The following is a 25,616-nucleotide window of genomic DNA, read 5'->3' as shown; positions in this document are numbered from 1 at the left end:
TATAACAACGCTATGGAGGGTCCTGAAATACACTATGATGCAGTACAATTCACGTAAACAAAACTCATTTCCTTTCAACATGGCAAATGTGGTTTCTGTGCTAAAGAACCCACCTCTGCCCATTGTTACTGATGGAAACCACCTGTTGTCATCAGAGCATCCAAGACTCCATCAAGATCAGCAGCCATTCTCCCCAGAACAGTGCCTCTTTCAATATTTAGCCTTCCCAGGGGTTCTTTGACATGGTTTGAGCCTCTTTCTATTTTATTTATCATTCTCCATCTTGTAACATCACTGTTTACTGGATTTGTACCCACTGAACTTTTCTTGTATAGGATGTTCAAACCCTCATGTGCGTAGGGGAGGCAGGCACTGCAGGACAAACCCCTTTGTTAGGTTTAATCGGGGACAGTTTTTCCATTTCTGCAGGATGTCAAAATTGAGTATCAAGCATCTACCACAGGACCTGAGACCCTGTTCTTGATAATGCATGGAAGAGCCTTCATGGACTCCATCTTACTCAAAAAGTACAGAACAAAGCCCCCGGTGCAGGATATTAAAACTTATACTGTATCAGGCAGTTCAGTTTAGGGTTCCTGTAGTCTCATCTTTCACTTTGAAATGTGTGGCCCGAGTTTCATGGGGCTTCATTGTAGAACATATTCCTCCCTCTTAAAAAATATGTTGATAGTTGGAATAAGGAAGGCTGAGAACAAAGGGAAAACTCTAGCAAGGAAGTGGACCCAAGTGGGGTTATTTTATACTAAAGAGAGGGTACATGTCCATTCTACCAGAGCTCAGCGTCTTCGCAGTCACTTCTCGACTGGTAAATATATTTAAGAAGAAGTGCCTTTAGATGCCATTTTTGCTCATCTATTCTTCAAACTGTAATACAGCATATTTTGGATTTCAGTATAGTGCATTTTAAAACTAATGATGCATTCATTCTAGAGCAAATCTTATTTCTAAGCCCTAATTTAATAGAATTAAACTCTAAGATGAATTGGTTTTATGAGATAAACCTCTGAAGTTGATAACTGCATTTAGGAATAGTTTAGGTATTGAGTTTCTAATTTGCTCCCTGAGCATGGAAATCCCTCAGATAATCAATATTGACTACCTTTAATTGGTAGGAAAGGCTCTTGCTGAGTTTTCTATCTTCTGCTAAAGGAATTGCCTCCGTATATCGGTTGTTTGTGTCACTCTGATTGGTCACAACTGAAAAGCCCTGGGCTTGAGTTCATTTGAAGCTGGTATTTGTTCCTGGCCAGTTTACCATAGCTCCATTCAGCTCCATTCAAACAACAATGGGATGTGCAAACCTTTTTCCTTTATGCCTTATAGAGTTTCTGGGGGTATTTTTAATTATTTTTCTTTAAGACTGTATATTTAGTCTTTATTGAATACTTTATTGTTTTCCTTCTATGGGGGCAGCAGGCAGGCTGGCTGCGGTAAGATCAGGAGCTTTCCAAAGGGTGGGGACACTTCCAATTATGTATGACACTTCAGAAATCAGTGCTAGTACCTTTTGAAAAGGAAAATCCTGCTAATTGTTAATTGTACTATTCACAGATGCTACAGGCATTTGGAAATGGATTTTCCCAAATCCCTTAAAAATCATATGCTGGCTTATTTTGATATAGGAAATATATTTAAAATGTGAATTTAAAACACAGGCAAATATGTATTTATTTTTTAGAGCAAAGGACATCTATTTAGCTCATTTTTGATCCAAATCCTCTTAAGACAGAACTTTTTTTGTTCTTGCCAATCTGGAGGGATTTTACTTAAAGGAATTAAATATGAATACTATAGAACTGCTACTGCATCCAACCTCATTTTTCATAAATAAGACAATTTAAAATTTTTATTGTTTCTTTTGAAAACATTTAAAAATATATGGAATAGCACACAAAATAACATGATAATAAAATGTAATCCTACCATCTACACATATTGCTGATGACATTAAAGAGTGTATATCCTTTTCTCCCCACCCCCCATGAGTGTATACAATTTTATACAGTTTATGAAATCAGGATAAAATGTACATATTTCTTTAAAACTGCTTTTTAAATTTAGGATTATATTTGGAACATTTATCTATGTTATTAAATATACTTTTACAACCTTATTTTATAATGGTTCCACAGTATGGATACATCATAATCTATTTAACTGATTTTCAGTTATTGGGCATTTATTTTCTCCCAAATTTCTAAGTAATATAAGTAATGTCATGATAGATAACTTTGAACATAAATTTTATAAAGCAGTTTTTAACACCACTATATTTTATATGTATGGCAGATCTTGCCCCAAATATCTACACTTTGCAATGTTTTTGCTGTGTGTTATCTGACTTATTTTTTCCTCTCTTTTTTATTTAAAAAATACTCCATGATGATGATGAACTGTTTTATACATTTAGGTTATTTGTGAAGTTTAGTTTAGCTCTTTAAGTTCTATGCTCTAGTGAATACTTGGAGTTTGTTGTATTTTCCAGAGATGACTCATTTGTATATTTTATTCCCATCTATAAATTTGCATTAATATTAAGGTATGTGCGGCAAAGATGAAGTAATTCTCAACTCAGCAGAGCTCTGGCGTTTGAGGTTTATAGTTCCTCCTCCTCCTCTGGAAAAGTCCCGGTGTTACCCGTGCCCTTGCCAGCTGCTCCCCTGGCTGCCCACCTGCCACACCCTGGCTGTTTGTGGCCCATGGAAGTTGGCTAGCTCTCTGCTTCTTCAGAAAGGCCACTGGATATGAAATCCAGCTTGAAAGGCTGGGAAAGTAAATTGTGGATCTGGCACATTTCAATGCCAGTAACTTACATTTTGTCAGCTTCATTGCCCTGAATTTCATGCAGAAATGTGGGACATTGAGAGACTGGCATTTGACAATAAATTTTTTTAAAAAAGGCTAATGCCTTATTAATGCAAACAATTTCTGATTCAAATGGCTGTAGGCAAGGAGTTGTTGCTATTTCAATGGGGACAATTGCTCAGTTTTTCCTTCAATTCATGTATCTTTTGTTTTCTATTTTGTTCTACACTGGATCGAAAACACCAATCCTCTTTGGAAAATTATTGGCTTTTGGAGGCTTGGGGTCCTTCAAAACTAGGAGATTTGGGGTCCTCATTCATCCTAGAGGGCCCATGTGTTCTGACTTATGTAACACTAGCCACTTTTTCCTGAGTCTGCATGTGGCTGTGCCTCCTTTAACTTCAGATCCTGGTTTCTTCTGTGTGGGACCTCCTACAGAAGCTGTCATTGAAAATCCCAGGTATACTAGAGCAGGCATGGGAAGTGCTTTCTGTCCTCGAAAACAACCAGAGGACTTAGGTTGCCTTCTGGAAATATAAACTTTGGTTCTTTGTTGTTGTTATTGTTTTTGGAAGGTGGGATGAATTTCTTTGTGTCATCAACTCCAGCAAACTTGGTATTTTGCTTTTTTTTCCCTACTGGGTCAGAGAAAATACCCAATTTTATAGAAGCAAAAGAACTCCTTGTTCAATTCTGTATATTCATTCTTATTATTAGCCCTCCAAAATAGGAATAAATGTGTACTTTTTATAATGATCTTTAATTTCTCATGCCAGAGAAAATCTGAGACACTCAAAATTCTAGCAAGTTTCTGGGTAAGTTTGACCTAACACCACCTTGGTTCTGTGGTTTGTCAGTGGGGTTACAGGAAAACATCTATTTTTATCTCTCAAATATCTACTTTGCCTTTACTGGAAAAAAAAGTGTACACAGAACATACACAAAAGCAAAAGAAATGATGTTTTATGTGCGTAGCTGTATGTGCTTTCTTTGTGTTCATCTGAAAGGTAAGAGTAGAGTCTTCAGAATCAGACGGGGGCACTTTTATTTTGGTGTTGACTGAGGTGCAGAATGGAGACAGATGTCCCAGTCTAACACATGTGACAGTACTGGATCCTCAGAGACTTTGGGAAGCATCTTCAGTCTTATCAGTGAACATCACAATGTGCAGAGACCTAGTTCCAGCTATTTGCTCACATGGGGATGAACTTTGACCTTGACTTCTGAGCACCCTGCCAAGCTTTCAGGGCTGGGTGAGAAAGCCTGGCATTTCTAGGAGGAAAGTCTTGATGGAGGAGCCCGGGCTGAGAAAACACAATTATATTACAGTGGCGATGATGACCAATTTCATCACCTGGAGGCAAGTGGGCATGACATCAGTTCACAGTCCTATGGGACCCAACGCTCCTCTTTCAATAACAAATATTTTGTAATACCCTCTTTAATATCCTGACAAGAAACACATAGACATTATAACCTACCCATTCACATGATTTAAAAAAATCAATAAAATATTCCAATAGTAATATAAAACAAAATAGAGAGGAAAACAATTTATAATAAAATACACATTTGAATATGAAAATAATCAGGACAACCACACTAGAAAACATAATGAGGAAGTCAATACCTACACCTTTGTGTAGGTTCACTGTGGGTCAGTGACAAATGCAGATGATAGAAATTTTTATAATGATGAGTTGGTTTTATTAACTGGCTTTTTCACGATTTCCTGGCATGGAGAGCAACTATTGACAGAATTGCAAAAACAGCATACAGTTGTCTCTTGACTTATCTAGCAATTGCATTCTTGGAAAATTCACTTATATTTGCATTCAATGGTAGATAGTTTTTTAAATATGTGAAAGTATTTAAATTTAGGCTCAGGTAATACTAACAAGTTTTTACCTTTGTAAATGTCCTGTGGGATGTTGGGAAGTCATGCAGGAGTCAAGTGGGATAATTCTTTATAGTGAGAGATTGTTTTTGGTCATGCTGGATGTTTAACACCCTGGATCTGCCCACTAAATGTCAGTAGTGCCCTCCCCGCAACATCACTGTGACAAAACTTTCCCCATGATGTTCCAATATGTGGAGCCGCTATGGAAGACAGTGGTGTGAGGAGAAATCTGAGAGACACAAATCTGTAGATGCTAATGCCTCAATATTAAAAAATGAAGTCCTGTGATATCAAATGAAAACATGAAGTATATCATGTAATCTGTATATTGATACATTTGAATATCAAAATGTATCAGTACAGTGGTAAAAGTTCATCATCTTAAGATTTCAGTAGTTCTTAAATTTTTAGCTTCTTAGTCCCTTCTGAAGAGACTTTTTGAAGGAATTTAAAGAATACAGCGTAACCTCAGGGAGTATCTTCCAAGGTCCCCAGTGGACATCTCAAGCCTTGGATAGCACCGAACCTTATGTATATGATGTTTTTTTTACTATACATACATAACTATGATAAAGTTTAATTTATAAATTAGACACAGTAAGAAGTTAACAACAATAACTAATAATAAAAGAATAATTAAAACCAAGATACTTTACTAGAAGTTATGTGAATGTGGTCGGTCTCTTTCTCTCTGTCTCTCTCTGTCTCTTTCTCTCTCTCTCTCTTTCTGATAACCCATCTGATAACCAAGATGGCTATTAAGGGGCTAATATACCACATGGAGATGCTGGACAAAGGGCTGATTCACATCCTGGGCTGGATGGAGTGGGACAATGTGAGACTTCATCATGCTACTCAGAATAGCTTACAATATAAAACTTACAGATTATTTCTGGAATGTTTCATTTAATATTTTCAGACCATGGATAACTGAGATTGTGGAGAGTGAAACTATTAATATGGGGGATTAATGTATATGCTACATTTGAAAGCTTGACTTGTATCTAGGAGAATTTATACATTATTTTATTTAAACCCCACCGGTAACTTTTGGAGAATTATACATTATTTTATTTAAACCCCACCGGTAACTTTTGAAGACATTAGAGAAAACAGGCTTTAAGAGGTTAGAACCTTAACAAAACATACCCAGCTGATACATGTCAGAGTAAGATCTGAGGTCATGTTTGTCCAAGGAAGTAATATAGCAACCACCTCAACAAAGATAATTTCAGGAGGGAATAGTTGCTTGGCTTCCCCTCCTTCTATACACTGCCTTAACATAGGCTTCAGGAGTGTCTAAAATGTGGCCATACCCTGTAGAACATTTGAGTTATTGATTCTTTTACATGCTGTGCCCCATTGAAGGCTTTATTGTGTTCCAGGTACTAGTTGTTAATTTCCCCCTCTCTGAATTGAGTTCTATATTTTAATCTATGTTCAGTCTCTTTGTAGAAAAAAAATAGTTTGTAACCATGTTTTGACAGCAATAAGACAGACTGTAACTTGGAAGTGGAGATATTATGGTCTTTTGTAATTGTGATTAATCACAATATATTTTAACAAAGGGAGAGTTTAGAAGGAGGAAAAACAAGGAGGAACGAATAAGATAATTGAGGTGGCATAGAGCGATGTGTGTTTTGCCCTAGAGGTCATTCTGGTTGGTGGGTCCAAAGTTTTGATGGCATGATTGGCATGTCTTTATGGTAGATGCTGGTAGTGATGAGCCACTCAAATCCTCTGATACCTTTTATCAGTTGAGTAACCTTCTCCAGAAGATTGGCCTTGGTTAAGTAGAACTGCTTTGCAAGAAGTTCTGGGAACTATCTATCAACCATTGGAGTCCTATAGTCAATAACTGACTTTGGTTGGGGGTAACAAAAGCCTTATTCCCTTTCTTCAAGGCAGGATGGACTCTGCCAGGTAGTTTATGCCCCACAGCTCTTCATGGGATTGGAGTGAAGGTAGACTTTTCCTGAAACCACATTCTGGCTCCCTCTTCCCTTCCCTTATCCTGCTATCCTCACTCCCCTTCGGAGAGCCCTCACTGAATAGCTTATGTGCATGATAACTCATCTGTTCATTGCAAGACTGTTTCTGTGCACCAGACCTGATTCAGACCAAGTTTTCAAAAGTAAACCATGTTGATTGCCAACCAAATTCCAGGAAGGCTTGTTTTAAAAAATAATGACCATTTTAGTGAATTTTTCTCTGTCAGCACTTTACAAAGCATTTTATATATACTATCTCTTTTACTCACTCTAAAAATCTTTATAGTTGAGGAAACTGGGTTTGTTTAGAAATGTTGACTACCAATAGGGTGCAGGTTAGTAATTGAAGGTGATGGGATTTGGCTTTAAATCCCATGGTCTGAGCCATGTTATTCTGCTTCCTTAGTTACTAATCACTGAGATGGTCAGCTCTCAGCAAAAGAGGCCATGATTTCCAAGAGTGAGCATGCTTTACTTAAAATAAGTCTTGCCAAATGAATTGTATTTCTTTTTTTTTAAATGGGTGTGATATTAGTGGATTAAGGGAATATCCTAGAGTTTAACAGGCTGTTGATAAAGTTTCTTGTATATCTTTGAAGACAAAATGGAGAAATATGGACTGACTGGTGGAATATAGTTAGTTGAATAACCACTCTCAGCAAGTTTTATTAACCAGAGAGAATTACCCTTATTTTATAACCATTCCCAAACTGGAGGCGCTGTTATCTTTTTACATTGTAAATCAATAACTTAGATGACAACAGAGAAACTATACATTTTCAGTATGCAAACTGAGAGAGAACTAATACATTGGCTATCAGAGCCAATGTTCTGTGGAACATAATATGGGAGGCACCGTTTTACAGGATTTGCCCGTTCCTATATTGATTGATCCATTAGAGATCAAGTATCATTGTAGCTTCATAATAGCCTTTTGCTTGTGCTCAGGCTTGAACACAAACTTGTGTAAAAAGTAAGACCAGAAATACAGAATGGCTGAGTGACCGACGGAGTCTCCTTTCTCCTGGTCATCTTTGGTCCTGCATTAGACACGATCCTCTCCATGTTCCTTCATTTCCGAGATTAGGACTGTTGCAACTAATATTTACTGAAATGCTGCCCCCATTGAAATAATCCACTGTCCAGACTAAATTGGTTATAAAGTGTATGGAAACAAAATCTGTTTACTATACCTTTAGGTCTTACTAATTCTACTAATGAGAAATATTATTTATCAAGTGCTATATGAAGAAGAAGGTGCTTTGTATACATTGTCTACTTTAATATTCCTAACAATCCTGAAAGGTAGCTTCCATTAGTCCTGTGAGATGAGTAAACTGAGAACTCAGGAGGCTAACTAACTTTCTGAAGGTTGCTCAGTTACCATAGAGTAGATCCAGGATTTCAGTGTATCTGACTCAATTCACACTCTGAACAGACTTAATTACTTAACTCACCACCCTGGATGATTCTGTCTGGCCCAAGATGAGTCTAAGGATGCTTTCTAAGAGAGCCTTTTCCCACCAAGACTCTAACAAGAATGCTTTTTCCAGGAACCAACCAAATCCCCCTTTGGCGCACGGGTTTTGAAATGTGATACTAACATTCTTAGATCAGGGAGACATATCGTCCTTAAAGGCATTTAAAGTCCTAGAATCTTTGAGAACCAAAGAGATGGTGTGACCTACAATGGGAAATCAGAGAGAGACAGAGAGAGATATATAGATATAGAGGTAGAGAGTTAGAGAGAGAGAGAAAGAAGGAGCGAGGAAGAGAGACTGACTTTTAAAAAACATTTGAAAAATAAAAACACCTGGCTGGAAAGTTTCAACCAAGAGGTCAGTTTCCTGTTTGTTGGGGTCCAAAAACTCGTGATAGCCCATCCTTTGTGGCTGAATTTGTCTTTCATTTTTATTAAAAGTGTGCCTTTAAAAGTGTCCTATCCTGGAAAACTATACTGGAAGGTTAGTCTTCCTTCCAGATTGAGTTTCGCCTCGTGGATGAGAAGCCCCTGATTCCACGGTAGGAATGTCACTTATTTTCTCATGCACAAGTGGGTAGCAAGAGGGCGCCCAGACATTGGGCTTACTGCTGAGGAATCTGTGCTTATTCATGCATATTTACAAGGTAATTAGTTGTCCATTCATTCATTAGCGTGTTTATAGGGCCACTGGCAAAGCCTCTCAATTGCAGCTTGGAGAAGAGAGACAGCCAAGGCAGGCCTCCGGGGAACATTCCCGTTAAACAGAGTCACAGCTGGATTTAGTGGAATCCACCAGTCCCGAAAGCAGAACTAGGTTAGTGTCTCAAATATGACTTGTCAATCACCCCGAAATGAGGTATTGAATTGGCTCATTCAGGTTTTCCCTCCAAAAATCAAGCAGACATGGAAAATAGAAGTTTCCTTTTTTAAAAGTCTTTCATGTCCAGGCAAAAATTTTGATGTTTTCCTTTTTTAAAGTTATTCTTATTGAAATTTAGATATAATTAGCATACACTCAAATTTACTTTTTGATGTACAGGTCCATGAATGCTGATAAGCACATATAGTAATGTAACTAACACCACAATCAAGGTAGAGAACAATTTCCATGTGTTTTATTATTTATTTATTTTAAATTTTATTTATTGATTTTAAAGAGAGAGAGAGAGCAAGAAATGTTAAGCTGTTGTTCCTCTTATTTGTGCATTCATTGGCTGCTTCTTGTATGTGCCCTGATGGGGGATCAAACCAGCAACCTTGGTGTATCAGGACAACACTCTAATCAACACAGCTAGTGCCCAATTTCCAGGTTGTTTTAAAAAAACGTATCTTTATTGTTGAAAGTATTAACAGATGTTCCTCCCGACCACAGACCCCTTCTAGCCCACCCTCACCCCACCCCAGGCCTCATTTCCATGTGTTGTAAAAGTAAAGAGTTTTGCATTTTATCTTTTTCAAAATCATTTCGCTAGATCTGAAGTAGACATGCCTTACTTCAGGGAATGGGAAGAGACACTGTTTCAGAGAGAAAGTTCTGTTGGGGGAAGGTTTTGATCCATGGCAGCACAGGTGGTTGCCAGAGACATGCTGGGGGAAACCTCATAGAGTCACATGCCTCATTCGAGTGACGCATTATCAGAAGGGAATAAACTTCTGGTGACTTAGAATTGATTTAGGCCAAATTATATAGTTTTGTAAAGCTCTTTCTTTCTTTCTTTTTTTTTTGTCTGTGAAATAAAGATAACGTTCCCTGTTAATGTGGTTTGGTGTGAGTTAGGGTTTTTTAAAAGAAGATCCCCAACCACTTGAGGCTGGACCCACCACAGTGGAAGACGCTCCTTGCACAACATGCTTTGCATTCCCTTCAAGCCCCTCCTGGATATCAAAGGGAGAGAGTTTGTAGAACCTATGTTTTTGAAAATCTGTCCTTACATTAGATCTGAGAGAAAAAAAAATCTAGTTCTTCAAATCATCTTCGCACTTTTAAATCCCCGCTGAATCTTTGTTTTTCCCAGTCCCAGGTCCTCCGTGAACACACATCCTGTAGTTGTGTGCGTGTTTCAATATTTAGTTCCTTCAGTCATTTTAAAATGACTTTCAACTCACCTCCTTCAGGAAACCTCCACCCAAACTCTTGGAAGAGTGGAGCCTATCAGTGCATGGCTGCTTATGGATAAAGAGGAGTTCCTACCACTTCCCACTTCTTCAGTTCCTGCTGTGTGTTCCAATAGCCTTTTACTTATTTTCTTATTTACTTTGTCTACACAGACAGCCTAGTGTGAGGTTAATTGCTCCATTTTTAGAGTTGGACTGTTCTATCTATCTATCTATCTATCTATCCATCCATCCATCTATCCATACATTCATCCATCATCTGTCCATCCACCCATCCATGCATCCATATCTTGGGCATATTATTTATTCTCTCAGGGTCTCAGTTTCCTCATCTGTAAAATGGGGTAATAATGCTTCATAGGCTGTTATGAGTATTAAATGATAAAATGTGTATATAGCATTTAGATAGTTCCTATTACCTAGGAAGGCTCTATAATATTAGCATTCTATGTCTTCATTATGTTTGTGACCTTTCTCCTTCCTTCTCCCATGTTCTATTCACAAAAGCAGGGCCATGCTTTGTCATTTAGGACTTTCCCAAACTTACTCAAGTTCAAGTATTGGTAGGAAAACTGCTGTTCTATTCAGCCCTTTTTGTCACACTCTCATCATCAGCAGGACGGATGTGAATAAGTTTCACCACATTTTTTTTTAGCTCTCTTTTTTATTTGTGGATTGCTCTTCCTCCTCTCCCCCGCACCCAATTTCTTTACTGCTAGTGTTTCATTGACCACCATTTAGTTTCTGCATTCTCGTAGTTGCCCGTTCTTCTTGAGCACGTGTTCAGAAGTTTGAGTGTGCAGGTAATTTTAGGTTGCAGTTTTGAAGGCTTTGTGGATTATGGAGCCAGGCTGGGAAGTCTACAGTCACTGTCCAATGGCCTTTCAGCAAAGGATGGTTTATACGTTTTCGAATGTGTGAAAAAAAATCAAAAGAAAAATATTTCAGAACACATGAAGATTACATCAAAATCAGATTTCAGTATCCATAAAGTTTTATTGGAACCCAGCCACACCCATTTGTTTATGAATTGTCTATGGCTGCTGTCATGCTACAATGGTGGGTTGAATAGTAGCCTAAAAAATTTATTGTCTGGCTCTTTACAGAAAATGTTTGCTGACTGCTGACTTGGAGTCTTGCTCTTGGTAAACGCAATGATGAAAAAAGAGAGTATCCTGATATGAGAAGCAGGGGTTTGAAAGCTGGCTATTTTAAGGAGAGTTGTCTGAGTAACTGTTGTCTCTGATTTTCAGTATTTCCTCCTCCTTATTTGACGCTTTTAATATATTTGGTGGGGGTATGTCAAGTCAGTTTGCATAAAACCTCTGTGTCATGTCAATTTCCTGATTCTCCGCCTGCCAGTGAAACCAGACCCTGTCATCTTGGAGTAGTGGGTTTCACAGGACAAAATCCCTTTCCTCAGCTCGAAGTCTTTGTTTTTTTTTTGTGTGTGTGTTTTTTTTTTTTGGTGAACTACCGCAGCTCTTCTTAAATTTCTTTTATCAATGTTCAAAACCGGGCCTTTTGTACCAAATAGCTTCACACGTTTTAAAACAGTGCAACTTCAGGCTTTTCAGCTGTGCACGCTGGAAGGAGCGTACACATTGTCTTTCTATTGGGGTGATTGACTTGTTCTTTAAATAAAACTGCAGACTTTGTTCTCAGTTCCCTACTAACTGCCATATTCAAATTGTTTGTTCTTGTCTAAAATAACTTCAGTGTGTGCCAGTTATTATTCAGTCTTGCAAACAATTAAGAACAGTGTTTACAATATAAATTGACACCTATACTGGAAAAATTCTGCAAAAAACAAAGAAGCAAATTCAAATAACAAAATGGGGGAAAAATAAATCAGGCAGGCCTTTATTTTGCACATAATATGTTCCTGAAAACTTGTCCAAGAGTTGAACAATTGATTCCTGTGTTGTAAAGTGGGGGTGCCATTGCAGGGAATTAAAAAAAATCATAAGAGGCCTAATTCTTATTTGAGCAAAAACTCTGCCTTCCTTGGGCCAGGAGAGCTGGGGCATGAGAGGTGGCAGTGTGTAGGCAGATGACAGCTCATGCTGAATTTTAGGGAAGCAAGCCAGGCATCTACCCTGATGTGGCTGATGGTTAGGCATCCCGCTAATCTGGAACTTCTACATATGAATGTGTTAGATCCCTGGAATAAAAATAGTGGCAATTATCCTAACATATTACTAGTATCATAGAGCCTTGTCTATTCCTCTCCTGCACACACACACACACACACACACACACACACACTCACGTATACACTCATACTCACACACACTTAGCTGTCACCTGACTGCTTCCCTAAGGGAGAGCCATGGTGAGGATGTAGGAGGGGACAGCTTCTGGCAATGTGTGGCCTGTCCCTGCTCGAGTCAGCCCATTGCAACAGCAGCTCTTGGAGCCTAAGGTTGGAGGGATGGATGGTTCCTTTCCACCAGGGTCCTGTGTAGGCACCAGCAGCTCTCCCAGAGCCTGTCCTCCCCTCAGCCACTTTACCCTTGGTAGCAACAGGCCTCGGGCAGTGCCATTTGGGGATGGCTTCAATTATTGTTTTCCATATGAATTACAGAAGTTCTTGAAGCTGGCATCGCTCAGTTACATACTTATATACTGATGTGCAAAAAATATAGTTTTAAAATGTTTCATAACCAGATATACTCTTCTCTGGTAATTCCTACTCTGCTGGTTATCAAGGAAAATAAAATTTAGTTTGACTCAATAATTTAAACAGCTTCTTAGGTAAAGGTCTCTTTGGGTAAAGGTTTAGTCTTTCAGATTTCTTCCTCTGCTTCTGTTGTTCTGTGGTTGTTTTTCAAGGGAGCTGTGGACAGTGGAGGGATCTCATCTCATGGTGAGGGGTAGACTGTGGCTCATGCTTGCAGGTCCTTGTATTGCCCACTGACCCCTCTTGTGGCCATAGGCATGTCCTGAATCTGCCTGGTTGTGAGGTTCTGGACTGGTGCTGAAGTTTACAGCTCTGAAATCCCGGTGCCTTTGTCTTAGCTTGGTCATGCCAAGAATCCTCCCAGCCAACTCAGTCCCTCCTTAGCCCTGACCTGAGTATTGCCCATCATTCCTGGTTTGGGACATTTCCCCTGTAGTCTATGGCTCGCAGGATCACTCAGTCCCTGCTGTGAGCATCCCCTCCCTTACAAGTCCATCAGCTATCGTCTGGGTCCATCCAGCAACTAACAGATACTTGCACTGTAACATAGGAGCTAAAGATGATTCTGGAAAGCTTTCCCTATTCCTCTCTTGCCAAGCCCCCAATGTGACTCTGCTATGGACACCTTATGTTAGTATGGGGTGGGTGGGGTCAACCTCTAATATAGCGCCTAATGGGAAGGACGCTCTTTCTCTGCTTACTTTTTCCCCTTTAATGTATTTCACATGCCTACTCCCATCTAGGACTCCTGCTTGGAGAATGGAGTCAGTACATGCCTTTTTTATAGTCTTCTTTCATGTTACTTGACTTGGTGTCCTACCGGTTCCCCTGGGGTGGAAGGAATAAGCTTTCTTTTTCCTCTTCCTGTTTGATGCAGTATTTTACTTCATTGAAACTTCTCCTTTCCAAGCTGGTACTCCCTTACCCCATCCCATCCCACCCTCTGGAGCTAGCAGAATGAAATGTCCACCAAGGGAAATGATTTATGGGAAAGAGGAATGTAAGTCATATCAGTTCACTATTTTCAAAAATTTTTTCTTGGTTTTATCTCAACTTGTGGTATGAAAGGCAGTTTAGAGGTACATTGTATAATGTGGGACAGCTCGGGGTACATGGGAATTTACAGGGAATGGTCAAGAACTGCACTGTTGTGTACCCTGTAGGCTCATTAGGTGCTGAGGGCACAAAATGCATCTGTCCTTGAATGTGCTGTAGAGCCCCAAACACTGCGGAACACAATGAACATTAAATTCTCCATTGTCAGATGATGATATTAGAAGGTTCCTACCTAAAAGGAAATTTTTGTTGTTTTGGGGAAAAAAGAGCCTGCCCATTTGGGGGGATTGGGCCAGGGAAAATTTCATTATGTATCCAAGTGAAATTGGGTTGGAATAAATACCCATGTCATCCTTAAAGGTAAATAGTCACATGCCTTTCAGCTGAGGAGTATATGTGGACTATTCTTTCTTTCATGTGTTGGTGGTGGGGGCTTTAGGGACTGGGGGAAGGGTGACTTTTAGCAGCAAGAGTACATAAGTTTCCTTCTCCATTTTCTTCTCTTTGCTGGTTCTCTTCTCCCTCCCTTCCCAAGTCCTGCCATTTCCATTCCTACCTCTCATAGCTCCACCTTATTATAGCCCTACCTTGTTATAGCATTCCCTCATTCATTCAGCATATATTGACTGCCTGCTGTGTGCCAGATACTAGGCTGGGTGGTGGAGAAAGATTAAATCCCTGTTCTACTCAGATGTTTGCTTGGGTAAGAGAACTGACATGCAAGATGGGATTTGAGGTGGTTTTGCACATGGAAGGAAGATGCCTATGGGAATGGAGAGGGGCCGGAAGGTCTATGGAAATGAGAAATGAGAAATGGGGAAGAGCAGTGATGGGGAAATTGTTGCTAGCGAGACTAGCAGGAAGTGCCTTGTATACCGAGCGTCTTCTCAAAGATTGGTTTAGACCACACGTTCCCAAGATTAGGGTTAGGGTGATGGGGATGGCTAAAATTATGAACCCACTTACTGTATTAGAGGGCAGGCTGCATGTTTCCTTGAGACTGGCCCACTGTGAGAGGGTAGTCAAGTTCAATGAGTGCGAAGGGGCCATTTCAGTGTTGTGGGTACATGCTTCTTCTTTTCATTGACTCAGAGACATGAAGACAGCATTAATTCTGTCAATTAATTATGATAGACTCAAGACAACGTCACAATCCTTCCTTGGTCTTCCAGCTTTGGAATTTAAGCTTTAGATTTTCCTCATGGACTTTTACCTAAGCTACTCTTTCAGGTCAATGAATCATTGTAAGAAGCTTCTTGGTAAACTTCTGGTTTCAAAATTCCAATCCATTCCTGTCCTGCTAGTGCACACCACAGAAGTGCACACACACACACACACACACACACATACATATAAATACACACCGACACTCACAGACACACCTTCATCGACACATAACCAGCCGGGACACACAGCATATACCACATATACACACGTGCACACACACACAGGAGTAGACGTTGACCTGCAAGACTTTTCTGAAACACTCTGCTCTTGCCTCTCCTTCTGTATAGCTTGATGTTTGGAAACAGCTCCTTCCATCTGACTCCAGAAGACCGCTTGTTGTTGATACCTGACACCCAAGTGAAAGAACTCCCCCTTTAAGTAACACTTTATACTTCCTAAAACTCTTTCAGTGTTATTATGTCTCTTAGCTATCTGGAAGTCTGGAAGATACGTAAGGATTCATTGGGGTTGTCTGAGCTGTGGCCCTTAATCAAGCCCCATGTAGCCTGTTTTCACTTGATGTAAATTAAATTGGCAACATCCTTTTTTTTTTTTTTTTTTTTTTTTTTGAGGTGGTAGCAGTGGCATTTTCTTTACTATTTGCTCACGTACCTAATTTTATTAGAATCCCTTAAAATGACAGAAGACATGCTTATATAAAAAATCTTTTATCTGCTTTCCTTCTCCCCCTGACCCCCCCCAAGAGAACAGACAAAACTGAACAACAAAATAAAGGCCAGATCAACCCAAAACAGGAAAAGCAAAGTGTAAGTCCTAATGGAAGAAAGGCTTTCTGGGCCAATTTGGAATATTTTAGATACATTAGTAATTTGCCAAATTTAGTTGAAATCTGACAACATTCAAACATTTCTAGTGCAACAAACACTCCATGCCAAGTGGCCAAATTAAAATGGAGACTTGGACATGCTAAATAGCTGAGCATGTCATATTCCAGTGCATGTGGCAGTGACATTGGTGGCTTGATGGGCAATTTTCTATCTTTTTACCATTGACAAAAGGGAAACAGATTTTTCTTTTAGAGGGAGAGAGTGAGGAAATAGAAGTATAATTCAGCTGACATGTGCATGTTTCTAAGAATTCTTGTGCTCATAGTGACCCTGAGCATGGGCATGGAGAGCTGTTTGAGGAAAGTTGGAAAGACTTGAAAAGCAGAACACCATTAAAGTATATCAAGTGGGGCCGGGTGGCCGACGTGGAAGTTGCTGGCTGACTAGAGGCTTCCAAGGAAACCGCCTCCGAGCCACCGGAGGCCAAGACGAGCGGAGGTGGCGGCACGGGGATCCAGTAGAGTCGCTGCCGAGGCCGGGGCCTGTCTCTGACGATCGACGAAGGCGGACAGGCGCTTCATCATGGGTGGCTTTTTCTCAAGTATATTTTCGAGTCTATTTGGAACCCGGGAAATGAGGATTTTAATTTTGGGATTAGATGGAGCAGGAAAAACTACAATTTTGTACAGATTACAGGTTGGAGAGGTTGTTACTACTATTCCTACCATTGGATTTAATGTTGAGATGGTAACATACAAGAACCTTAAATTTCAAGTCTGGGATTTAGGAGGACAGACCAGTATCAGGCCATACTGGAGATGTTATTATTCAAACACAGATGCCGTCATTTCTGTAGGAGACAGTTGTGACCGAGGCCGAACTGGCATTTCCAAACCAGAGTTAGTTGCCATGTTGGAGGAAGAAGAGCTGAGAAAAGCAATTTTGGTGGTATTTGCAAATAAGCAAGACATGGAACAGGCTATGACTCCCTCAGAGATGGCAAATTCACTTGGGTTACCTGCCTTGAAGTACCGAAAATGGCAAATATTCAAAACTTTAGCAACCAAAGGCACTGGCCTTGATGAGGCAATGGAATGGTTGGTTGAAGCATTAAAGAGCAGACAATAATCCAGTCACTTCTTCTCTTCTGAAATGAAGACCACATCCCATGTCCCTTTGGAAATAGTTAAGTGTTCTTCACACTACTAAATGTTAGAGCTGTGTATGATTGTTGGCATATACTGAACTGACTACACATTTGTAATAAATATAAAAAATATTTGGTTGGAAGGATAGCTCATCGTGATTGAATCAACTGACTGGTCTGTATGATGTAAAATATTCCTTCCTTGCTTTCTTGTATTATTAAGGTATATATTCTATTTGTGTGGAATTCTTATTCAAATACAGTCCTATTAAAGAATGCACTCTTATTGAGGGGGGAAAAAAACCCTATTTTTGAATGTGGTTGCAGATTATATAAACACCAATAAATACCTTAGCTCAGATTTTCTCCCTCTAAAATGAATTAAAATTTTCCAAAAATTTGACTCAATAGAGTAGTCTAGAAACATAGTGTGAGTAATACAGTTTTCATTTGCTCAGTAACCACTTTATTTAAACTGTTTCATTTAAAAGCTTTTGGTTATAGGCATGAAGTTGAAATAATGACTGATGTATCTCTGTAAGTGTTATTTTATAGTTGAAAAAATTCAATGTATATTGATACCTAGCCAATTTTTACAAGAACCCTGTGATGTACTAGTAGAAAGGACAAGTTGTAATGTAATGTTTTCGTTTTATGGACGTGTCGAGTCTTGGGTTGATAGCTTGGCTTGCCCAACTGCTAGTAAGCTGGGAGCCGGGCTCAAAGTGAGACTTCAGGGTCAGAAGCTTGTCCCATGAACTACACCATATGTAAGTTCAAATGCTATAACTCCCTACATAAAATTATGCTAACTGAAGTAGACTGCACATTTAAAATAATGCCTATAAATTTATCTGTCCATACTAGTAGAGGTAGTAAAAACAGTCCTAAATGGTTATATTTGATGAATGAATTCACAACACATTAAAAAAAAATCACATTGAAGGAAATAAAGATATATTTTAAGCATTGTAAAAAATAAATAAATAAATAAATAAAATATATCAAGTGGTTTGTGTCTTTGCCACAATCTGTCTGTTTTCCAGCAATTCCAGATCTTTACCTACATATATGAATAGGTTTGGGACATGGAAAATCACAACCTCTTAGCCAAAAGGCAGTCATCATGTTGTTTGATGAAACTCAGAGTTGAAATTGAATAGGAGTCAGGTTTATAGGGGACATCGTGTCAAACATTTTGCGCTACATCAAACAGTCAATCCAAAGATAAGATATAAAAACAGGTTTTGTTCTAACTCATGCTTGCTCACTGTCTTAGCTCGGGCTACTACAACTAAAATAACATGGACAGAGTGATTGAAACAATAGGAATTTATTTTCTTACAGTTCTGGAGGCTGGAAGTCCATGATCAAGGTGCCAGCATGGTTGGGTTCTGGTGAGGGCCCCCCTTTTGGTTTGCAGACAGCCATCTTCTCACTGGATCCTCACCTGGAAGAAAGAAATGATTTCTCTTGTGTCTCTCTTTAAAAGAGCACTATTCCATTGGTGAGGGCTCCAACCTCATGACTTGATTACTTCCCAAAGGCCCCACCTTTGAAGACTATCACATTGGGGAGTAGAGTTTTAATACATGGATTTGGGGCCGGGGGAGACACAAACATTCAGTCCACAGCACTCATGCAATCCATCATATGTGAGCAATGAGCTTCTTTCTGTTCATTATTGTCATTCCTGCACCTGATCTGTCAGAAGCTCCATCATGACATGGATTTCAGAAATCTCCCAGGCAGGGGAGAGTGTGACTGAGTTGAACCATGGATGCAAGTGGCATGGCCATAACAGTCAGTGTTTGAGTGGATGGAGAAATGAGATAGCCCCACACTGCCTACAATGTGTACTGCATGTTTGTCAATAGCTCCAATGACCATGACTCACTATACTGAAAGATTATTTGTTATTTATTCTTCCTTGCCTTAATAAAGGATTATCTTCTGAAATCTTAAATCTACCCCATTTAAAGTATCCCCCACCCCTTACAAACATGTTAAATAACCTATTACTTTATTTGGGGATCTCCCTTTAAATTGATTCAGCCTACAAATATTTGTTCAGTTTTTTTTCTGATGTAGACATTATATTAAATGCTATCGTCCATTGTTTACTGTCTCATGGGGTGACAGACATTACAGACAAATGCTTGCAGTACAATAAGATGACTCTTCCTCTGCAAATGGGTTTGATGTGGAGAGAGTAGTGGAGAAGGTGCTCCTAAGTTTGTGTGGGGACACTCAAGACAGTTTACTTATTGGAGGAAAGTTCCTTGTGCTACACTCTATATCTCTCCCCTATTGTTTGGCTTGGAAATTATCATCTTTGAGTGAAAGCTTTCATGTCCTTGAAATAAATATTATTCTGCTTTCCTCCATTTTATTTTCTATGCAGAGTGAGTGTGGTTCTTTTCACTTTTGTGGATCAAATTTCTTTTTCTTTTGTGGCCCTTTTGAATCCTACCTTGCTCCCAACCCAGGTGTGGGAAAAGTTATGAGAGCACAAGAAATCAGGTGCATTTGGTCAAAGACGAGGCTGACTAAGAAACACCTTTGTGATAGTCTTCAAAGGAAAATTAGGTATAGTTTTCTTGATAGCTTGGAATGAATCATCTCTCACGCAGCTTAGAACTGAAGCTATCCCGAAGTAAGAGAGGGCCACCCCTTGATTCTTTTAGTTTCCATTCTAGATTCCTTGGGCAACCCAGGCCAAGGGTTTCATTTCATGTCCTCATCTCATTGGAATCATCTTCTGGGGAGTATTTTGTCTTATAGCTTCTCCAATACTGCAGAAGCTGCTTTAGTTACTGATTTTATTTGTTTTGCTTTATTTTTGGTAACAGGGGAGTCATAATAGTCTTAGCATTTGCTACTGGAACACCTTTTTCTGTCATTTCTGAAGGCAGCCTCTTCCACTGCTCTATACACTGATACACTGAGTGGCCAGATTATTATGATCTCTGAACGCATAATAATCTGGCCACTCAGTGTGTGTGTGTGTGTGTGTGTGTGTGTGTGTGTGTGTATAGCCCTGTGCATGTGCATGAATTTGTGCATGGGTGGGGTCCTGTCAGCCTGGTCAGGGGGAGAGGACATGGGCACTTGGCCAGCCTGCCTTCTGGTCAAACTCCTGGTCGAGGGGACAATTTGCATATTAGCCTTTTATTATATAGGATATACACTGAGTGGCCAGATTATTATGCATTCAGAGATCATAATAATCTGACCACTCAGTGTATATTTCTGTCTTTCCCCATGCTAAAAACCATTGTGACACTGTTGGGGAAAATGCTCCTTCCCCTCTCCTCATGCTTCCTTCCATGAAAAGAGGTGTTGGCTTGTGTAACGCCTGGCCTCACTGAGACCTAGTAGACATGAATTTAACTGATTGGTAAATGTGGGAAGGAAGAATGAGGCGTCTGCCCATCTCTGCTTCTTCCTGTTGGGACCACCTTCCCTCCAGGAGCACTTGGTAAGCTCTGACTCTGGCAAAAAGTCCACCTACTTGTGGGGTCCACTTACCATACTCTTGGCTCTATGTCTTTCAATTTCTCTTTTTTAAAAAATTAATAAAGGTGGTATTTGGACCATTGTTTGTTACTCTTACCATTTCTCTATTTGTTCAGAAGCTGAGTGAAAAGGATGGGTATTATTTATTGAACATCATCGCACCAGGAGATTAAGAACTGCATTTCATGACAAAAGGCCAGATAGTGCCTTGGGCAGTGAGTGGACTAGACCAGGCATTCCAGAATCAACCCTGTTTCTTTTAGCCTCTAGAGCAGGGGTGGGGAACATCTGGCCCGCAGGCTGTGTAAGGCCCATGAAATCATTTGGCCCTGCCAAGGCGTTAGGGGTGAGCTAATTAAATGGCCAAATATAGCAGGCTAGTTTTTTTTTTAATGTTTTTATTGATTTCAGAGAGAGGAAGGGAGAGAGAAATATCCATGATGCCAGAGAATCATTGGTCCTGCACGCCCCCTACTGGGGATTGAGCCCTCAACCCCGGGCATGTCCTCCGACCAGGAATTAAATCATGATATCCTGGTCCATGGGTCAGTGCTCAGCCAACTGAGCCACACTGGCCAGGTGTATAGCAAGCTAATTTTTAAGTTGATAATTTTATATGGCCCACGAATGATGTTATAAATATCCAAATAGCCCTTTGCAGAAAAATGGTTCCCCACCCCTGCTCTAGAGGCTCAGCTTGGCCAGTTCTTCCAGAAAAACTTCTCTAATGACTCTGACTCACCACTGATCTTTCCTTCCTCCTCCTTTCTAGAGCATTGATAGACTATATGGTGCCATATAATATATATGTATACACATATATATGTATACTCACACACATATTTATACATCCTATATAATAAAAGGGTAATATGCAAATCAACCAAACAGTGGAACGACTGGTCGCTATGACACGCACTGACCACCAGGGGGCAGACACTCAATGTAGGAGCTGCCCCTTGGTGGTCAGTGCGCTCCCACAGGGAGAGCACTGCTCAGCCACAAGCTGGGCTGACGGCTGGTGAGCACAGCAGTGGTGGTGGGAGCATCCCGCCTCCACGTCAGTGCTAAGAATGTCTGACTGCGACTTAGGCCTGCTCCCGGTGGGGAGTGGTGCTAAGCTGCAGTTGGACATCCCCCGAGGGCTTCCGACTGCTAAAGGGTGCAGGCCAGGCTGAGAGACCTTCCCCCCACTGCCTCCCAGTGAACGAATGTCATGTCCCGGGCCTCTAGTATACATATAATAAGGTATCTGAGGTATAGTACATTCTCAAAACATAGTGACTGTTGTTATTGTCTTTGCATTTTTGCATATTTTATGTCTCACATGATGACGATCTTGAGCTCCTTGAGGACAGAAACTATATATTTCTTTTCCCATTTTGCAAGGAATTGGTAAACAATTCTAAATAAATTACTGAAAGAATTTCTAGAAGCCTATATAAAACTGATCTATACCTATTTTTGAGAACTTCTGAAAATCTAATTCTGGCAGGAAGTATTTCTGTTTCATTATGTTTTCTCTGTCTAAGTCGGCATTTAGACATTCATTTAGATCAGTGGTCGGCAAACTCATTAGTCAACAGAACCAAATGTCAACAGTACATCGATTGAAATTTCTTTTGAGAGCCAAATTTTTTAAACTTAAACTTCTTCTAACACCACTTCTTCAAAATAGACTCGCCCAGGCCGTGGTATTTTGTGGAAGAGCCACACTCAAGGGGCCAAAGAGCCACATGTGGCTCGCGAGCCGCAGTTTACCGACCACTGATTTAGATGATAAATATTAAATTTGGCTGTCAAACAGCCTGCCTTCTTATTTCAAAACTATCCCACCTGAGCCCATTAAAAAGGATCTTGCTTAAAATACTTCCATTTAGTAGAAGTATCAAAATATGCTTCTTGAATGTATCTATTTCCTCTTGGCTGCCTTTTCTTTCTCCCTCCTGCCCCACCACCCATGGATGCAAGGAATGAGTTGAAAATAATCATTCTTGGTGGAGAGTTTTACGAGGGAAAGTTGTGGGATTGCCAGTTATTTTATAACTAGGGGCCCGGTGCACGAAATTCATGCACTGGGGGAGAGGGTCCCTCAGCCCAGCCTGCCCCCTCTCACATACTGGGAGACCTCAGGGGATGTCCTAAGCCGCAGTCTGGCCTCCCTTTGTGGGGGGCAACTGGGCTGATCAGGGAAAGGCACCAGCCCCATCACCCCGCTGCTGTAGCCACTGCCAGTCACCGCAGCCACCAAGGTGTTTTCATCAACACGGACTCCAGTCCCTTCACCATGAAAAAAATGACAACTTTCTTTAGGCATTTTCAAGATGTGTCTTTCATAGGATATGACATTTCTTTCTTTCTTTCTTTTTTTTTTTTTTTTATCCTTACCTGAGGATATGTTTCCATTGATTTTTAGAGAGTGTAGAAGAGAGGGAGAGACAGAGAGAAACATCTATGTGAGAGGGACACTTTGATTGGTTGCCTCCTGCATGAGCCCTGACCTGGGCCCCAGCCAGGGAGGAGTCTGTAACCTAGGTACATGCCCTTGATCAGAATTGAACCCAGACCCTGCGGTCAGCAGGCCGAGGCTCTATCCACTGAGCCAAACCAGCTAGGGCAGGATATGACATTTCTTAGCCCTCCAACAGCGGACCTTCGTTTTTCTCTCCAGGAGTATGGTGGAAAAGCCCTAGATCACCTTTTGGGATTCTTATACCCAAGTTACTAAGAATATTACCAGTGGCATACAGGGAGCTTAGCCAATGAGTGGTCAGAAAAGGTGTTTCCTCTGTAGTTCACACCTATCACCTCCGATCTCTGGCTCCACCCCTGTCAAGGACTAAAGCCTCGGGGACTGGGCAGGGGCCCCCCAGTTCCCTCCAATCACTGGCTCCGCACCTGCCAAGGTCTAAAGCCTTGGGGCCTGGGCAGGGGTCCACCAGCTCCCTCTGATCGCTGGCTCTGCCCCAGCCCAGGCCCAAAGCCTCTGGCCTAAGCTTGGGGCCTGGGCAGGGCAACCCCAGATCCCTCCGACCACTGGCTCCACCCCTGCCAAGGCCCCAAGCCTCTGGCCAAGGTTTGGGTCCTGGGCAGGGGACCCCCAGCTCCCTCCAGTCGCCTGCTCTGCCCCTGGCTGAGGCTTGGGTCCTGGTCAGGGCCCCCCCAGTTCCCTCCAATTGCCTGCTCTGCTCCTGCCAAGGCTCCAAGCCTCTGGCTGAGACTTGCGTCCTGGGCAGGGGACCCCCAGCTCCGTCCAATTGTCCAGCTCTACCCCTGCCCAGGAGCCCCCTGTCTCAGGCCCTTCCTGGTTGCTCAGGACCCACCCGGGGCCTACCTCGGAGTGACCTGGGTGCTGAGAAAGTTCCCAGGACCCAGGCTGCTGGGCTCCAACGTATGCAAATTAACCTCCATCTTTGTTGGGTTAATTTGCATACTCACTCTGATTGGCTGTGGGTGTAGCAGAGTTGTGGTCAATTTGCATGTTTGTCTATTATTAGGTATGACTAGGGGCCCAGTGCACAAATTTGTGTACCTTGAAAGGAATTGTGGGCTGCAAGGCTGTGGTGGGCACAGGGGCGGGTCTTGGCCCATCCTCCGCTCCCTGTCTGGACCCTCCCGCTGTGGACCCTGCTCCCCTGTCTGCTGGCAGCCCCGCTCCCGCCACCGCTGCTCGCACCCTCTGACTGCGCAGAGTGACCGGGGCTGGTACCAGGCACCAGTAGTGAGTGGGAGCAGCGCCGGTGCCAGCAGCAGGTGCGAGTGCTGGGCAGGACCATGGCATGCGGGAACAAAGAATTTTCAGTAACTACCAGAGGTTCACCCCGATGATCAAGGCTGGCGCCTCGCCTTGGTGTGGCACCCTCACTCACCTGATCCACCATCCTGCCACAACCAACGCCCTCCATGTTCTGTGCTCTGCCTCCTGCTGCCAATGCCCACCATGTTGCACGCTCGCGCCCTGGTGGTCAGCGCACGTTATAGCTACTGGTTGTTCAGTTGTTTGGTTATTCGGTTGTTTGGCCATTCGGTCTATTTGCATATTAGAGTTTTATATGTATAGATGATTAGATACTAGATGAACTGTCTCTGTGAAGGAGAGAAAGTCAAGGAATGAATGTTCAAGAAACTGCAGCATTTGTGTACAGTGTTCAGAAAGCAGTTCCTGTTATTGTTAATAGACATCGTAGATGAATCTCTCAGTACCACGCACACTCATCTGCTAAAACTGCACTCTTCCAGCTGTCATTTTGCCCCTTTCCCATCTGTTTCTTATGCTCTAATAAATTATAGCACTAATTTATTTAGCACCTCTCATCAGAGCCCCCAGGGCTGCTCCAACCCTGCAGGGATCCTCTGTGTGATGACCTCAGAGTGGACACATGGCCTGCTGCTTCTGGATCTGGATGGGCAGTGCGGACTCTGAAACAGGACTTTGCCTTCAGGGATGCTCACCATCAATGATGTGATTTTTCCCACTGCCCTTTTCAAATCCCTTTAGCCCGGAGAATGGAAAATTTGGCCCATTTCTGCAGGGCTGTGAATACCCTGAGAATTGCTTACCTATACAGGGTCTAGAATTTTTGTAGATATTTATGGTTGCTTTTAAAAATGTTTATTGGCCTTCTATTTGGCCTTTTGTAGGTGACTGAAAGAAAAGAGAAATACATAATATTTGCATTCTTGAGGGTAGTGCCAGTCTTGGAGCTAGTTACTGGTCTGCCAGATGCCGGGATCTGTTTGTTCAGTGCATAGAGATGGTGGATCTGAGAGCAATGAGTGCAGTTGGCTGTCTTGTCCAGGACTAATTTCTTATAGACCTTGGCCTCGAAGGCTATATAGTTCTTTTGCATATTGAATGATTGGCAGGGGTGGGGGTGGGAC

At 41.3% G+C, this 25,616-nt stretch overlaps 2 protein-coding genes across 4 annotated transcripts in view; both read left to right on the top strand.

Annotated features, from left to right (window-relative positions):
• ZFHX3 (zinc finger homeobox 3) overlaps positions 1-25,616 on the top strand; it is a 974,639-nt gene that overhangs the window by 31,153 nt on the left and 917,870 nt on the right. The gene's annotated exons all lie outside the window — the stretch shown is intronic.
• On the top strand, positions 16,487-17,279 carry LOC308235511 (ADP-ribosylation factor-like protein 1). Its single transcript, XM_080644394.1, has one exon. It carries the CDS (start codon positions 16,652-16,654, stop codon positions 17,195-17,197), a length of 546 nt encoding a protein of 181 aa, XP_080500520.1. The 5' UTR covers positions 16,487-16,651; the 3' UTR covers positions 17,198-17,279.

This window comes from Plecotus auritus (genome assembly GCF_963455305.1).
Source record: "Plecotus auritus genome assembly, chromosome: 10".
NCBI lineage: Eukaryota > Metazoa > Chordata > Mammalia > Chiroptera > Vespertilionidae > Plecotus > Plecotus auritus.
Note: the sequence above shows the minus strand (reverse complement) of the source record. Positions and strands in the feature narration are given on the sequence as shown.

Coding starts and splice junctions, on each gene's coding strand:
- LOC308235511 (XM_080644394.1), top strand. CDS start 16,652: ATGGGTGGCTTTTTCTCAAGTATATTTTCGAGTCTATTTGGAACCCGG.